This window comes from Anabas testudineus, chromosome 2, assembly GCF_900324465.2.
Source record: "Anabas testudineus chromosome 2, fAnaTes1.2, whole genome shotgun sequence".
NCBI classification, from domain to species: Eukaryota; Metazoa; Chordata; class Actinopteri; order Anabantiformes; family Anabantidae; genus Anabas; species Anabas testudineus.
Genome location: NC_046611.1, coordinates 6,541,965 through 6,559,030, shown reverse-complemented (window position 1 = coordinate 6,559,030; position 17,066 = coordinate 6,541,965). Strand labels below are relative to the sequence as shown.

General features: G+C 41.9%; 2 protein-coding genes across 4 annotated transcripts; both read right to left on the bottom strand.

Annotated features, from left to right (window-relative positions):
• Positions 1-1,709: 1,709 nt before the first annotated feature.
• LOC113164758 (C-X-C chemokine receptor type 1-like) lies at positions 1,710-3,775 on the bottom strand. The gene is made up of 2 exons (XM_026364214.1): positions 3,444-3,775; positions 1,710-3,067 (listed from the first exon to the last, which is right to left on the bottom strand). The coding sequence occupies exons 1-2, from the start codon at positions 3,691-3,693 to the stop codon at positions 1,995-1,997; spliced, it is 1,323 nt and encodes a 440-aa protein (XP_026219999.1). The 5' UTR covers positions 3,694-3,775; the 3' UTR covers positions 1,710-1,994.
• A 31-nt stretch (positions 3,776-3,806) lies between these two features.
• On the bottom strand, positions 3,807-16,579 carry LOC113164760 (C-X-C chemokine receptor type 1-like). Of its 3 annotated transcripts, XR_003299031.1 has the most exons (4): positions 16,396-16,467; positions 11,704-13,450; positions 10,161-11,515; positions 3,807-3,972 (listed from the first exon to the last, which is right to left on the bottom strand). XR_003299031.1 is itself a non-coding variant. In XM_026364216.1 (3 exons), exons 2-3 carry the CDS (start codon positions 11,795-11,797, stop codon positions 10,443-10,445), a joined length of 1,167 nt encoding a protein of 388 aa, XP_026220001.1. In that variant the 5' UTR covers positions 11,798-13,450; positions 16,523-16,579; the 3' UTR covers positions 9,972-10,442. The 3 variants fall into 3 exon arrangements, 2 of the variants coding, with proteins under 2 accessions (XP_026220001.1, XP_026220000.1); XM_026364216.1 differs by lacking the exons at positions 3,807-3,972; positions 16,396-16,467 and adding an exon at positions 16,523-16,579 and having other exon boundaries at positions 9,972-11,515; XM_026364215.1 differs by lacking the exon at positions 3,807-3,972 and having other exon boundaries at positions 9,972-11,515.
• Between the last annotated feature and the right edge of the window lie 487 nt (positions 16,580-17,066).

Genomic DNA, 17,066 nt, shown 5'->3' with positions numbered 1-17,066 from the left:
TCCACAAAGACATGAACTGCAGTGCTGAAAATAACTGATAAATGATAACTGATAAATGATAACTGATAAATGATAACTGATAAATAACAACTCCTTTATATTACACGAAAATAACAAAATGCAAACAGTGGGAAACCTGTACACACCGTGCATTTCACCTTCATAACCGACATATTTCAATTAATTCTTGACCTTAAAAAAAACATCTACAACATTTAATATGCTGCATTGCAGCAGTATAGATAAAATAGTCGTCAGGTTGTCCAGTTATTATAGCAATGGTAGCTTTTTGTGTTTTCCAAATTACAAGAAGTGAGAGAACTTGCATTATAGTAGCATTAGTTATCTAATAGGCTAATAGTCTATGTACTAGGATGATTCTCATTGCATCAAATTAGTATAAACCCATTAAATACATAAGAAAAGTAATATAGGCTACATCATAAAGTATCTGCATATTTCTTTTCTTAGAAATACTAATAGTTACACCAACTGTCCAACAGATGGCAAACTACTACTACTACTACTTATTACTTATTTATTTACTTATTTTACTAAAAATTAAAATAAAATGTGAATTTTAGAAGCTCTTTAGTCTTTAAATTGTAATTGTTGTTTTGCAAAAAAACACGTACAAACTTCAAAGCTCTTTATTTCGTAAGGTTTTTTTTTAAATACTTAAACTATAACAGTATGTAGCTCAAGTGCATAATTGTTGTTATATTTAAAATACATGCAGTTTAAGATTTGTTGGTTTAAAAAAACTAAAAAGCACATGTAGCACAACACATGCGCAGTGTAATGAGAATATAAACATAGACCTGACCTCAGAGGGGGAAATTCAAGGTTTGAGTGAGCTAAGTAGATGGCAGCAGTGCACCACACAATCCACAAAGACATGAGCTGCAGTGCTGAAAATAAATGATAACTGATAACTGATAAATGATAACTGATAAATGATAACTGATAAATAACAACTCCTTCATATTACACGAAAATAACAAAATGCAAACAGTGGGAAACCTGTACACACCGTGCATTTCACCTTCATAACCGACATATTTCAATTAATTCTTGACCTTAAAAAAAACATCTACAACATTTAATATGCTGCATTGCAGCAGTATAGATAAAATAGTCGTCAGGTTGTCCAGTTATTATAGCAATGGTAGTTTTTTGTGTTTTCCAAATTACAAGAAGTGAGACAACTTGCATTATAGTAGCATTAGTTATCTAATAGGCTAATAGTCTATGTACTAGGATGATTCTCATTGCATCAAATTAGTATAAACCCATTAAATACATAAGAAAAGTAATATAGGCTACATCATAAAGTATCTGCATATTTCTTTTCTTAGAAATACTAATAGTTACACCAACTGTCCAACAGATGGCAAACTACTACTACTACTACTTATTACTTATTTATTGATTTTTTTTACTAAAAATTAAAATAAAATGTGAATTTTAGAAGCTCTTTAGTCTTTAAATTGTAATTGTTGTTTTGCAAAAAAACACGTACAAACTTCAAAGCTCTTTATTTCGTAAGGTTTTTTTTAAATACTTAAACTATAACAGTATGTAGCTCAAGTGCATAATTGTTGTGATATTTAAAATACATGCAGTTTAAGATTTGTTGGTTTAAAAAAACTAAAAAGCACATGTAGCACAACACATGCACAGTGTAATGAGAATATAAACGTAGACCTGACCTCAGAGGGGGAAATTCAAGGTTTGAGTGAGTTAAGTAGATGGCAGCAGTGCACCACACAATCCACAAAGATATGAGCTGCAGTGCTGAAAATATCCACAAACACCTTTTAGCGTAACCAAAGTTTTTAGACTACAGAAATGACTTCTTCTCTGGCTAAAAGAAAATTGGAACTAAACAAAAATAACAACAGCAATACACAACTTGTATTTATTTTTAAGAGCAGGATTTTGGAGAACATCCTTATCTCTGGTAAAAAGCCTGATAAGTATGAGAATAGGTTTCAGAAAACTGCTCCACTTCCCTCAGAGGTCTGAGAGGTCGACCTGCTGAACTTTGACAGTGACATCCTCTCCTTTCTTAGTTTCCTCTGAGACAAGTGCATAATTTTTTTCCTGAACCTCTGTCCCACAAATGCGTACAGGAAGGGGTTGATGCAGCTGTGGAGCAGAGCCAGGGTGTTGGTTACAGTCAGAGCTGTGCTCACTGAGCTCCTCACTGCACAGTCATACGGTATCACACGACCCCTCAGGAGCGTGTCCACTATTGTGGTTAAATGATATGGAGTCCAGCACAGCAGGAACGCAACCACCAAGACTATGATCACCTTCATGGCCCGGTGCTTGTGGAAACCACGAGTGTGCAGCAGCCTTGCGATGGTGATGCTGTAGCAGGTTATCATGACACCAAGAGGGAGTAAAAAGCCAAATATGTGGTGAACCCCCCGAATTGCAAGTCTCCATAAAGCGGCATTGTCCTTGTCATAGGTTTCAGAACAGATCAATATCTCTGAGTCGTTGCTGATCTTGGAGACTTGGTGGAAAAATGAAGGCGCAGCGAGGGCCAAACCGAGGCCCCACACTGCTGCACACAGGATCCAGCTGCACATCCTCTTGCGATGCTTGTAAGTTTCTCTGGCGTGCACAATCACAAGATACCGATCGACGCTAATACAGACTAGGAAGATGATGCTGGTGTAGAAGTTTACGTCGAAGACAAAGCTGATAAGTTTGCACATGAAGTCTTCGAATATCCATCCTTGAATCATTGCTGTAGCTGAGAATGGAATAGTCAGGGCCATCAGACCATCTGCTATCGTCAGATGAAACAAGTACATATCCGATGGAGTCAGGGCATTTATGCTGGAGCTGATCACACACCCCACTAACAGGTTTCCTGGTATTGCCAGTAGAAAGATGGCAGCGTTGATGAGACACAGGATCAAAGCTGCTGCAGGTTCCAGTGGTTTTGTTTCACATGATAATATATCCTGATCCGGAATGTAGTTTGTGAGATTATTGTGGCTGGTGTCATTTTCAAAGTAATCATCAGTGAAGATGTAGGTGGTGGACATGACTGTGGGCGGAAAACAGATTGATGTAGTACAGGAGTGGCCCACCCTGGTCCTCAAGAGTCACAGTCCTGCTTGTTTTCCAACTATCTCTGCATTTCCTGCTTCTGATTGGCTGAACACACCTGATCCATGTAATCAGCAGAGGGTAGGGCAGAGATAGTTGGAAAACATGCAGGGCTGTGGCTCTTGAGGACCAGGGTTGGCCACTCCTGATGTAGTACAATATAACAGAAAAACACTGATTCATCTGCTGAGCTGTTGAATTCAGCTTTTTATTACTACAAACTATTAACTTCTCAAAACGTACACTTAATAAATAAAAGTGTGATCACTTTTACTGAATGTTCTGTCCCTCATAGTTTCCCCTCAGACACTCACCTTCTGTTGGGCTGCGGCGACTTTCAAAGACGGCGATAGCTTGACACCCAAATGAGTTTGTGCTGAAGAATGATACAATGTGGGCTTTTTTCATGGTGAGTTGACCACATTTCCTGTTTCCTTCCTCAAGATCAGCTATCAAATTTTTTTTTTTTTTTTTTTTTTTTTTGTTGAAGCAGACATGGTGAAATGTAAAGCAAAAGTGTAATAACATGTAACAGCAATAACAATACATAAACGTCTGATTCATCTAAATCATCAAATGACAGTTACACTCAGAGCTAAACAAAGCAAAGAAATACGTATAAATAGATGGATCAAGTATCAATGAAATAAAAGCTCTTCAAAGCTCTTTATTTCGTAAGGTTTTTTTTTAAATACCTCAACTATAACAGTATGTAGCTCAAGTGCATAATTGTTGTTATATTTAAAATACATGCAGTTTAAGATTTGTTGGTTTAAAAAAACTAAAAAGCACATGTAGCACAACACATGCGCAGTGTAATGAGAATATAAACATAGACCTGACCTCAGAGTGTAAGAACCCGGGACACACGTGGGAATCCAGGCGCAGAAGCCACACAGGTGAGGCAGTGTCAAACTTAAATTTATTAACAATCACGGAATAGATAAAATACAGATACACAGCAGACACGCTGGGGGAAGAACAAAAAGCGCTCACTCTCTAAGAGGAAAAACGACCAGAAAAACAAAAGGTAAGAAAACAAAACGCTCACTACAAAAACGTAGGAGGAGACAAAATAGAGAGAGTTTACAAACCTAACTCGCTCAAACCTAAAGTACTATGAAACAACGCTCGGTGGGGAAGCTAGAGGTCGGGGAAACGGACGGAACAGGGAACAACCAGGAACATGAGTGACACACTAGCAACCAGCAAATGGCTATGAGGGTGCTTATAACAGGGGTGAAGTGATGATGACAGGCAGGTGTGTTGAGCGATGCAGGCAGAGGAGTGGGGAACCAAGATGAACCGGAGACAGGCTGAGGTAAAGAAGAGGCCACTGCTGGCAGGGAGGAGAACTGACAGGACCCCCCCCTCCAGGGCGCCACCCGGCGACCTACGACGGCAGGTCCGGATGAGCCCGGTGGAAATCAGCAAGGAGGGAGGGGTCCAGGACAAAGCGGGAGGGAATCCAGCAGCGCTCCTCCGGACCATAACCAGCCCAGTCCACCAGGTACTGCACGCCCCGCCCACGACGCCGGGAGCGGAGGATGCGGTTGACAGTATAGGCAGGGGCGCCACCAACGAGACGGGCGGGCGGCGGGAGGTCGGTGGAGGGCAGGAGCGGCGAGACCCGGACAGGCTTCAGACAGGAAACGTGAAAAACGGGATGGACCCGCATACTGCGGGGAAGCTGCAGCTTCACAGCCACTGGATTGATGATCCTAGTTATGGTAAAGGGACCCACATACCGGGGCGCCAACTTCTTGTTGTCCACCTTTAATGGGAGGTCCCTGGCTGAAAGCCACACCCTGTCCCCCACCGCATACGGTGGAGCTGGGGTCCGCTTCTTGTTGGCATACTGGGCTAGCCTCTGCTGACCCTTCAGAAGAAAGCGCCTCACGCGACCCCATGTCCGGCGACAGCGCTTGATGTAGGCGCTCACTGAGGGAACTGCTGCCTGGGTCTCTTGGGCCGGAAACAGTGGTGGTTGATAGCCATAAGCGGCTTCAAATGGCGAACATCCTACAGAAGACGACGGCAGAGAGTTATGTGCATATTCCACCCAGGCCAGTTGTTGAGCCCAGGTGGAGGGATTGTGACCACACATGCAACGCAACATAGTTTCTATGTCTTGATTGAGTCTCTCAGTCTGTCCGTTGGTCTGGGGATGAAACCCAGACGACAAACTTACAGAGGCACCAAGTGCCTTGCAAAACTCCGTCCAAAAAGCAGCTGTGAATTGCGGTCCCCGGTCAGACAAGACGTCCACAGGTAGCCCATGGAGACGAAAGACATGATGCACCAGCAGATCCGCCGTCTCTTTGGCCGATGGTAACTTAGAAAGAGGAATAGCATGCACCAGCTTAGAAAAACGGTCCACTATAGTGCAAATTACAGTTTTACCGTTAGAGCAAGGCAGCCCCGTGATAAAGTCCATTGCGATGTGTGACCATGGCCGAGCAGGAACCGGGAGGGGACGTAGGTAGCCAGCCGGTGCATGATGGGGAACCTTGTTCTTAGCACACGTTGGACAGGCACTCACATAGCGACGTACATCCACTTTTATGGCCGGCCACCAGTACCGTTGTATGATGAGGGCTATCGTTCGGGTGGTCCCTGGGTGGCAGGCCAGTTGAGAATCGTGTCCCCACCGCAGCACCTGCTGACGAAGACACACAGGAACAAACAAACACCCCGGAGGGCAACCAGCAGGAACAGGGTTAACGTGCTTAAAATCCCTTACCTTCTTCTCCAGGTCCCATCGCATCGCCCTCAGCACCAAGGGCGACAAAATGGTTTCCTGTCGTGCGTCACTGTCTGTTTCGTCGGCGAACTGACGCGACAGAGCATCAGGTTTGGTGTTTCGAGAGCCCGGGCGATACGACAGGAGAAAGTTGAACCTGGAGAAGAAGAGAGACCAACGCGCTTGACGAGCATTGAGGCGTCTAGCTGAATTGATATACTCCAGGTTCCTGTGATCTGTCCATACGAGCACCGGCTGCACAGCCCCCTCAAGCCAGTGTCTCCATTCCTCGAACGCCAACTTAAGAGCAAGGAGCTCTCGGTTGCCTATGTCATAGTTTTTCTCGGCGTCTGTGAGGCGGCGGGAGAAGAAGGCGCAGGGATGCACTTTGTTGTCCTTCCCTGAGCGTTGGGACAACACCGCTCCCACTCCCGTACCAGAGGCATCAACCTCTATGATGAATTGCCGCTGTGTATCCGGGAGGGTGAGGATAGGAGCAGTGGTAAACAAGGTCTTGAGGTGACCGAAGGCCTTTTCTGCTTCCGCCGTCCAAACGAACGGCGTGTTGACGGAGGTGAGGGCATGCAAAGGAGCCGCCACTTTGCTGTAGCCCCTAATGAAACGGCGATAAAAGTTAGCAAAGCCCAAGAACCGCTGCAACTGCTTTCGGTCAGCTGGGACTGGCCATGCAGTTACTGCCTTAACCTTCCTTTTGTCCATAGCAATCTTCCCAGGAGCGACGACAAATCCTAGAAAAGTGGTCAGGGAAGTGTGAAACTCACATTTCTCAGCTTTGACGAATAGCTGATTCTCCAGGAGGCGTAGCAACACGGTCCTCACGTGGTGTTTGTGTGCCTCCAGGCTGCTAGAATAGATGAGAATGTCATCTAAATACACAAATACAAACTTGTTAATCATATCCCGGAGGACATCGTTGACGAGGGCCTGAAAGACAGCAGGAGCATTAGTAAGGCCGAAGGGCATGACAAGGTACTCATAATGTCCATTGGGGGTATTGAACGCAGTCTTCCACTCATCCCCTTCCCTAATGCGGACGAGATGGTAGGCATTCCGCAAATCAAGTCTTGTGAAGATAGTGGCCCCCTGCAGTAACTCAAAAGCAGATGACATAAGGGGAAGGGGATATTTATTCTTAACGGTAATGCTGTTTACCCCTCGGTAGTCAATGCATGGCCTAAGCCCCCCGTCCTTCTTCCCAACAAAGAAAAATCCGGCCCCCGCCGGAGAGGAGGAAGGACGAATAACCCCTGCCTTGAGGGAACTGTCTATGTATTCCTGCATAGCCTCCTTCTCAGGCTGGGAAAGTGAAAATACACGACCTCGAGGGGGCATAGTGCCAGGCAACAGTTCAATGGCACAGTCATAGGGTCTGTGGGGAGGCAATGACGTGGCACGCGCCTTGCTGAACACCTCAGCAAGGTCGTGATAGTCAGGAGGGACTACAGTCAGGTCAGTGGGTTCCACAGAAGCACTAACCGCTCTATGAGGATGAGACTCAGCAGCCCGTAAGCAGTTAGCCAGGCAAAAAGGGCTCCAGCCCATAATCTTACAAGAGGACCAATTGATGTGTGGATTGTGGGTGGAAAGCCAGGGGAACCCCAACAGTAATGGAGTGGTTGGGCAATTATATACAAAAAATGAAGTCAGTTCGTGATGGTTGCCAGACAGCGTTATCTTAACAGGCTTCGTAACAGACTGAATGTGATGAGTGATACGGTTATCAAGAGCCTTTACCTGAAGTCTGGTGGAGAGGTCCTCAACTTCCAGCCCTAACAGATGAACTACCGCCTCGTCAATGAAATTGGCATCAGAGCCGGAGTCAATAAAGGCAGGACATTCCTTGGATGCCCGTGGTCCAGTGATGAGGGCTGGTATAGAGGGTCGACATGGGGAGCTAAGTTGAGTGGAACGGCTCATCAGCGTCCCCCTGCTAGCTGACGAGCCTTGCCTTTTAACGGGCACTGAGGGGCTCTGTGACCGGCCTCCCCACAATAGAGACACAACCCTCCAATCAGGCGCCGTTGTCGTTCACATGCTGGTAGCCGCGACCGCCCCACCTGCATGGGCTCCTCGGGAGGGAACGTAAATGACTCGGGTGGGGGGCGCACAGGGAGTGCGGGATGAGTAGGGGACGCGTCCATAGCCTGACGGAGCTGGCTCTGCCGTCCTTCTGAGCCGCGCTCCCTCTGACGTTCCTGGAGTCGCTGATCGATAGACACCGCCAGCCCAATCAGACCGCGCAGGGAGGAGGGGAGGTTGCGAGCCGCCAGCTCATCCTTAATGCGGCCCGCTAAACCTTCGTAATATTTATCAAATAAGGTTTCCTCACTCCAGTTGGTAGAGGCGGCGAGCGTACGAAACTCAATAGTGTAGTCCGTGACTGAACGAGATCCCTGCGACAGTTTAAACAGGCTCGAAGCTGCCACCCTACGGGGTGCTAACGGGTTGAACACAAAAGTTAGTTCGTTAGAGAAAGCCTCAAATGACTGACAGCATGCTGACCTGCTTTCCCATTCCGCCGTTCCCCAAGCTTGTGCCTTCCCCGAGAGTAGGGAAATGGTGTACGCCACCTTACTGCGCTCCGTGGGATATGATAGGGGCTGTAGATCAAAGAAGAGTGACAGTGCCGAAACAAAGGGCCGACACTTACCGGAGTCTCCGGAAAAGCGTTCCGGTGGTGCCATCCTACACTCGGGGGAGGCGGAGAAACTCGATACGCTGAGGGCCTGCTCGAGACGACCGCACAACAAATCCAATCTACGGCTATTCTCCTCCACGCGCTCCTGTGTCTGGCTCAATTGAGCCTCCTGAGACTGCCAAGCCTGCTTTGGTCCTGCTGGATCCATAGTGGCTAGTGTGTTCTGTAAGAACCCGGGACACACGTGGGAATCCAGGCGCAGAAGCCACACAGGTGAGGCAGTGTCAAACTTAAATTTATTAACAATCACGGAATAGATAACATACAGATACACAGCAGACACGCTGGGGGAAGAACAAAAAGCGCTCACTCTCTAAGAGGAAAAACGACCAGAAAAACAAAAGGTAAGAAAACAAAAACGCTCACTACAAAAACGCAGGAGGAGACAAAATAGAGAGAGTTTACAAACCTAACTCGCACAAACCTAAAGTACTATGAAACAACGCTCGGTGGGGAAGCTAGAGGTCGGGGAAACGGACGGAACAGGGAACAACCAGGAACATGAGTGACACACTAGCAACCAGCAAATGGCTATGAGGGTGCTTATAACAGGGGTGAAGTGATGATGACAGGCAGGTGTGTTGAGCGATGCAGGCAGAGGAGTGGGGAACCAAGATGAACCGGAGACAGGCTGAGGTAAAGAAGAGGCCACTGCTGGCAGGGAGGAGAACTGACACAGAGGGGGAAATTCAAGGTTTGAGTGAGCTAAGTAGATGGCAGCAGTGCACCACACAATCCACAAAGACATGAACTGCAGTGCTGAAAATAACTGATAAATGATAACTGATAAATGATAACTGATAAATGCCGTAAATGATAACTGCTAAATAACAACTCCTTTATATTACACGAAAATAACAAAATGCAAACAGTGGGAAACCTGTACACACCGTGCATTTCACCTTCATAACCGACATATTTCAATTAATTCTTGACCTTAAAAAAAACATCTACAACATTTAATATGCTGCATTGCAGCAGTATAAATAAAGTAGTCGTCAGGTTGTCCAGTTATTAGAGCAATGGTAGCTTTTTGTGTTTTCCAAATTACAAGAAGTGAGACAACTTGCATTATAGTAGCATTAGCTATCTAATAGGCTAATATTCTATGTACTAGGATGATTCTCATTGCATCAAATTAGTATAAACCCATTAAATACATAAGAAAAGTAATAAAGGCTACATCATAAAGTATCTGCATATTTCTTTTCTTAGAAATACTAATAGTTACACCAACTGTCCAACAGATGGCAAACTACTACTACTACTACTTATTACTTATTTATTTACTTATTTTACTAAAATTTAAAATAAAATGTGAATTTTAGAAGCTCTTTAGTCTTTAAATTTTAATTGTTGTTTTGCAAAAAAACACGTACAAACTTCAAAGCTCTTTATTTCGTAAGGTTTTTTTTAAATACCTCAACTATAACAGTATGTAGCTCAAGTGCATAATTGTTGTTATATTTAAAATACATGCAGTTTAAGATTTGTTGGTTTAAAAAAACTAAAAAGCACATGTAGCACAACACATGCGCAGTGTAATGAGAATATAAACATAGACCTGACCTCAGAGGGGGAAATTCAAGGTTTGAGTGAGTTAAGTAGATGGCAGCAGTGCACCACACAATCCACAAAGACATGAACTGCAGTGCTGAAAATATCCACAAACACCTTTTAGCGTAACCAAAGTTTTTAGACTACAGAAATGACTTCTTCTCTGGCTAAAAGAAAATTGGAACTAAACAAAAATAACAACAGCAATACACAACTTGTATTTATTTTTAAGAGCAGGATTTTGGAGAACATCCTTATCTCTGGTAAAAAGCCTGATAAGTATGAGGATAGGTTTCAGAAAACTGCTCCACTTCCCTCAGAGGTCTGAGAGGTCGACCTGCTGAACTTTGACAGTGACATCCTCTCCTGTCTTAGTTTCCTCTGAGACAAGTGCATAATTTTTTTCCTGAACCTCTGTCCCACAAATGCGTACAGGAAGGGGTTGATGCAGCTGTGGAGCAGAGCCAGGGTGTTGGTTACAGTCAGAGCTGTGCTCACTGAGCTCCTCGCTGCACAGTCATACGGTATCACACGACCCCTCAGGAGCGTGTCCACTATTGTGGTTAAATGATATGGAGTCCAGCACAGCAGGAACGCAACCACCACGACTATGATCACCTTCATGGCCCGGTGCTTGTGGAAACCACGAGTGTGCAGCAGCCTTGCGATGGTGATGCTGTAGCAGGTTATCATGACACCAAGGGGGAGTAAAAAGCCAAATATGTGGTGAACCCCCCGAATTGCAAGTCTCCATAAAGTGGCATTGCCCTTGTCATAGGTTTCAGAACAGATCAATATCTCTGAGTCGTTGCTGATTTCGGAGACTTGGTGGAAAAATGAAGGCGCAGCGAGGGCCAAACCGAGGCCCCACACTGCTGCACACAGGATCCAGCTGCACATCCTCTTGCGATGCTTGTAAGTTTCTCTGGCGTGCACAATCACAAGATACCGATCGACGCTAATACAGACTAGGAAGATGATGCTGGTGTAGAAGTTTACGTCGAAGACAAAGCTGATGAGTTTGCACATGAAGTCTCCGAATATCCATCCTTGAATCATTGCTGTAGCTGAGAATGGAATAGTCAGGGCCATCAGACCATCTGCTATCGTCAGATGAAACAAGTACATATCCGATGGAGTCAGGGCATTTATGCTGGAGCTGATCACACACCCCACTAACAGGTTTCCTGGTATTGCCAGTAGAAAGATGGCAACGTTGATGAGACACAGGATCAAAGCTGCTGCAGGTTCCAGTGGTTTTATTGGACATGAATAGAAATCCTGATCCGGAACGTAGTTTGTGATATTATTGTGGCTGGTGTCATTTTCAAAGTAATCATCAGTGAAGATGTAGGTGATGGACATGACTGTGGGCGGAAAACAGATTGATGTAGTACAATATAACAGCAAAAACACTGAGTCATCTGCTGAGCTGTTGAATTCAGCTTTTTATTACTACAAACTATTAACTTCTCAAAACGTACACTTAATAAATAAAAGTGTGATCACTTTTACTGAATGTTCTGTCCCTCATAGTTTCCCCTCAGACACTCACCTTCTGTTGGGCTGCGGCGACTTTCAAAGACGGCGATAGCTTGACACCCAAATGAGTTTGTGCTGAAGAATGATACAATGTGGGCTTTTTTCATGGTGAGTTGACCACATTTCCTGTTTCCTTCCTCAAGATCAGCTATCAAATTTTTTTTTTTTTTTTTTTTTTGTTGAAGCAGACATGGTGAAATGTAAAGCAAAAGTATAATAACATGTAACAGCAATAACAATACATAAACGTCTGATTCATCTAAATCATCAAATGACAGTTACACTCAGAGCTAAACAAAGCAAAGAAATACGTATAAATGGATGGATCAAGTATCAATGAAATAAAAACATAAAATCACATTTAATAACAACAATTGTAGATGTGATTGTAAATAAAAACAAAAAGGAATAAACACTTCTTCCACTTTACTACAAGATCACAGTGACTGTCACTTTACCTTTTCAGGCCACTGTAAATATCAAAATGATCATTTTTATTTATTCATATGGGGTTTTAAGACGAAAACACTGTCCCACACGCTCATGAATTTTACCACAATTACTCAATGTTCATACACAACAGAGCTTCAAACCTACACCAAAAACCTAAATTAACATTATCAAAATACTTTTTTTTTCCATTTAGACTATACTATTAACTTCTAATTGAAATATAGTGCACTGAAGAACGTACATCCCTTTGAATAACTAGTGACAACTCAGATTTACACATGACGTTACAACATAGGGACGTGAACCGGTTGCATTAAGTTGTTGTGTAATTGGTTGTGAGTGGTAAGGTGTGTACAAATCAGCAGGTCACGATGTTCACCGAGACACTTTCTGGAAATAATGTAATGATCTCAATTTTGCAACAGTCTCGTGTCAGTTGCCTATTTTCTTCCCATGTTCTTATTCACTTGCACAAGTCGTTTTTTATTTTATCTTTTATTATCTAATAATCTATCATTACAAACTCAGCAGTGATGTACGTTTTTTTTTTTTGTTTGTTTGTTTGTTTTTTTTAACAGACAGATTTTTTTTGTGTTACACAACATGTCAAACATCAGTGAACAAGTAGAGAAAAACAACATCCACATTCCGGTCCCTCCTCCTCTCAATGTCGCAGTGAAGTTAATGTGTGTCCACAAACTAAAGCCTCCTCCTTTACCTCTGCTTTGCCTCCATAAATCACTTCATTCAGGTTTTGACAGGTAAAAAGCAAATACATCAAATACAGTAGAAGCATGTCATAACCCTCTGTAAGTAAATGGAGACGTGATGGCTCCACACCACTAAATGATTCATCCTTTTACAGCCACCATCAGGAAGCATCATAGTCCCCCAACAAGAACAGCCAGTTTTTGGTGACACTCAGAGACCAGTGTCATACTACAGTTAAGTTGCAAAGCTGCATACACAGCTTTATATCTTTTATAGTTTTTGCCATTTGATTCAATTTCACATTTCTAAAAATTGAAATATTTGTGCATGTTAATGTATTTTGTTCTTAACTTATACATACTTATTTTCTACAAACACAGCATGTGGCTTCAGAACATGTTGTTCTTCCCTTTTTGTAAATAGTAGAATTAGTAGTATTTTTTTCAAGTTCAGCATGACAGGGACATGAAGGATACAGACAATGCTGGAGTCACTTTAGGACAACTCTGTGATTATCCCTGAATGACCCAGTCAGCCCGACTGGAACCTCCTGGAACATCTGTGCAGATGGAGCTGGAGCTGGAGTTTGAGAGGATCTGTCAGGGAGAATGAGATAAACTGCTCAAATCCAGATGTGCAAAGCATAGACTGACCGAGAAGTATCTGCCAGTCGTATTTGCTTCTAAAATTAACTAAAAAAGGATGGGAATACTTTCAGTACTTACTTTCAGTTTCTGATTTTAAATAAATTAGTAAAAAAGTGTAAAAACATTTTGTCACATGTTGAATGTAGCTTGAGGGGCCATTTAAAATAAAATCTATTAAAAGGGTGTGAAGACTTTCTGATGCTGCCTGTTCTTATTGTAAACCACTATGTTAAAATGACCACAATACAAACTATGCTGGAAAAATCTGTTTGATGTGTATTGTCATAAGTAGTTCCTAAGAAAGCACCCAGCTAAACCGAAATCAACAGTTGGCATCTTGCGTGTTTGTTGTGGAAACACCTGAATGTGCCCTCAGCGACATGTGCAAATGAGCACTTTGCATTTCTCTCATGACAACATTAGAACAAAAGTCTGAAGCTTGGCAGACATCAGCTTTTATCCTCTTCCAGCGAAAAGGAAATATTAGCGCTCCAGGTGACAGATAGTGATCTGTGAAGGTCAGAGGCTGTGAACATCACACAATCTATGAATCCATCAAAATTACACTGGGACTGAAGATGACGCCTAAAAGTAATCAGGTTATATAAAATACAACTATGCTTGAAATTGTGTTTATTTTGGGAGCGTGGGAATCTTTGCTTTCGGCCTGACGCTGTGTAAAGATCTATTTAGCTTTTCTTTAAAATCTATTTTACAGCAGTGTTTTGCTGCCACTATGACAATAAATGTTTATGTAACTAAAAAATGCTCAGTATCTTACTCAAAATATTTTTCTTTTATTTTTTACGACTTCCAGCATTTTGTTATTATTTATTCTGTTGTTATGTTCATTTCTGTACTTAAAACAACAAATGGCTTCATTATAAATATAACGCATATAACTGAGATGCAGCCTGGGGCAGTTACAAACTGTTATAAATCTCTTTTTACTGTAAGTTGTAAACTAAACTAAATACTGTACATCAGAAAAGCATCTCTATAATAAGATAGAGAGCAAATTAGTTTTTATGAGGGTTGAATAAATTACACATCAAACTAACATTTAACTACTGTACACCTGGTAGACAGATAATAAAATAGTGTTAAAAATTCCTGCACGATTGAATCGTGCTCCATCTAATGTGACAACACTGCGTGAGAAGGCTACAAATTGAATTTAGCAAGTGAGGTCGTTCATTTTTTTTATACGGGCTAGTTGCAAGTAAATTCCATTTCTCCTCTCTTCCTGCACAACTGGTGACAGATCTGACAAGATCTGAGATGTGAATAGAAATCTCAGGGCTGGCAGCTGCTGGGCAAAATGCCACAAGTGTTTAGTTGTAATAAATATTTGTGGCTTTTAAATCAGCCTGCTGCACATCTCATCAGAAACTGTAGTACAGGAAATGTACCAATGCAGACCTACCCTAATTCTAACAATTGTGCAGAACCTGATTAGGGGCACATATAACAAGTCACACGCAGCTGTTTCACTAATTAAAAACAGAGCATTCTCTGCAATCTACAAGATTTCTATGTGACAGGACTCGAGAGGCAATCATTTGGTTAAAGCACCGATGCTATTGTCCTTAAAATAAGAGAGAAAGAGAAAGGAGCAAATGACAAAAAAGAAAATAACACAATGGTTAGTAATTTAGAACATTCAGATGTAACAGCCACACAAAGGAATCTGTGTTTCATGCCAGATCAGATTTTCTGTGGAACTGTGTTTCCTCAATGAATCAGGAATGGAATCTCACACCACTTGTCGGGACACACTGGAGGCCTTCTGCCTACAATCAGCAGCCGATCAAACCTCAGTCAAGTTGAGAAGCTCTCAGGTTACAAATGTCAGTCAAGTGTAAACCCAACTGACTGATTTCAAACTTTAATTAAATAGACCAATTCATTGACAGAGGCTTCTGAAAGTGCTCAGCTCCACTTTTTAAACACTTATATTTAAGTTTAAATGGATATGTTTTCTGGTCTTATCTGTGGCAGAGTCGGGAAAACTGAACTACAGATAAAATGACCAAATCCAGATGTGCAGGGCATGTAGAGACCTGCAGAAGACGACTCAAGGCTGGTCGCTACCAAAAGAAGTCCTACAACAAAACATTGAATTTAAACATCCTGTTGGCGAAATTTCAGAGTTAGAGAAAAAAGTTTTCAGTAAAGTGTCTGAATACTTCAGTTAAAGTAAAATCTACAACATGATTAAGTTTATAAAAAGTGACGCTGTCTGCAGGAACTGGAGCAGCCATGGATGCAATTTTTTATTTCTTAATGCCTTCATCTCAAGATCACAAGGTATTTATCTAATGTACTTGAGAAACAAAACCCTTTTTCTTGTGATAACAAGTTAATAACTTAAGCTCATTGGTCCTTATAGATATAGATAGATATTCATTTCAGATATTATTGGGTCTCTTGTCCTGTGTTGTCATCAGTTGTGTCGCTTCATTCATGTTCTTTGCCCTTTTTGCTTATTGTTTTTTTTATTTCTGGTATAAACTTTCACCAAACCGTTGAAGAGAAAATGGTTAGTAACTATTAGTGACAATTACTTTGACACCATGCATTTAGACACAGAACAGAACAGGAGAACATCAAGTCACAACAAATGATCATCTATAAATAAATGTATTATTATTATTATTATTTTACCTCAAATCAATTCAGATTTTCTTTTTAGTAATATTTTTTTAATTTTTTATATTTTTAATTTGCATTAAATGCTAAAAATCTATGAAAAACTGAAAATAAACAAATTAAGATTTTATCTAAACATTTCTAAAGTGGATAATACCTCTGTAACCGTCAAAATACTAAACATAGTCTATTTTTTTTTTATCGAAAAGATCATAGACCATTTTACTGACCACATGTCTTACCTGAAGTCTGAAAGAAGCACGTATTGATAAGAGACTTCACTTCATGTCACCTCCTTCAGTTCAGTATCTGAGAATGGCTAAAAAACATCTGAGATAACATTTTAAAAAAGAAAATGATTTCACTTACTAAAACCGGTCAGGCAGGGGGGCAGCGCCACGATTCCAACAATGCATCACTGAAAAAAGACCAGGAAAGGAAATATCTGGGGGCAGCATTTGTTCAGGTCATATGAAATAGAAAACATATAAAGACACATTGTGAACACTGGAAAGATGCAGATGCAGCTGTAAGTACAGTATAGGAGTATATTATACATACTAGTTTTTTAGGTCAACAAAAGGCTCTTTGTGCCAGAGTTCTTTCTTTTGCCATGAATGAAACATCAGACTGCTTACCATAAACACAGAAACAGCTTATACTTGTAGTCATCCATCCTGTTAATACAGCCCTTTAAACGTGGTGATCGGGGATAAAATACACAGTCCTCTATTTATGCAAAAAATAGAAAAAAATAAAATAAAATATTTGCCAAAGGTTGCTGACTGTTTTGTACAACACTTCCAGTTTTTTACATTTTCCCTCCACTGCAACCTAACATTGAAACACAAGGAAACAGAGAGAGGAACTTTTAAACAAACAAAAAAATTTGACTATGTGATTCAGTCATAAT

Coding starts and splice junctions, on each gene's coding strand:
- LOC113164758 (XM_026364214.1), bottom strand. CDS start 3,693: ATGAATCAGACGTTTATGTATTGTTATTGCTGTTACATGTTATTACAC. Junction 3,068..3,443: donor TCGCCGCAGCCCAACAGAAG/GTGAGTGTCTGA, acceptor TTCCGCCCACAG/TCATGTCCACCACCTACATC.
- LOC113164760 (XM_026364216.1), bottom strand. CDS start 11,797: ATGAAAAAAGCCCACATTGTATCATTCTTCAGCACAAACTCATTTGGG. Junction 11,516..11,703: donor TCGCCGCAGCCCAACAGAAG/GTGAGTGTCTGA, acceptor TTCCGCCCACAG/TCATGTCCATCACCTACATC.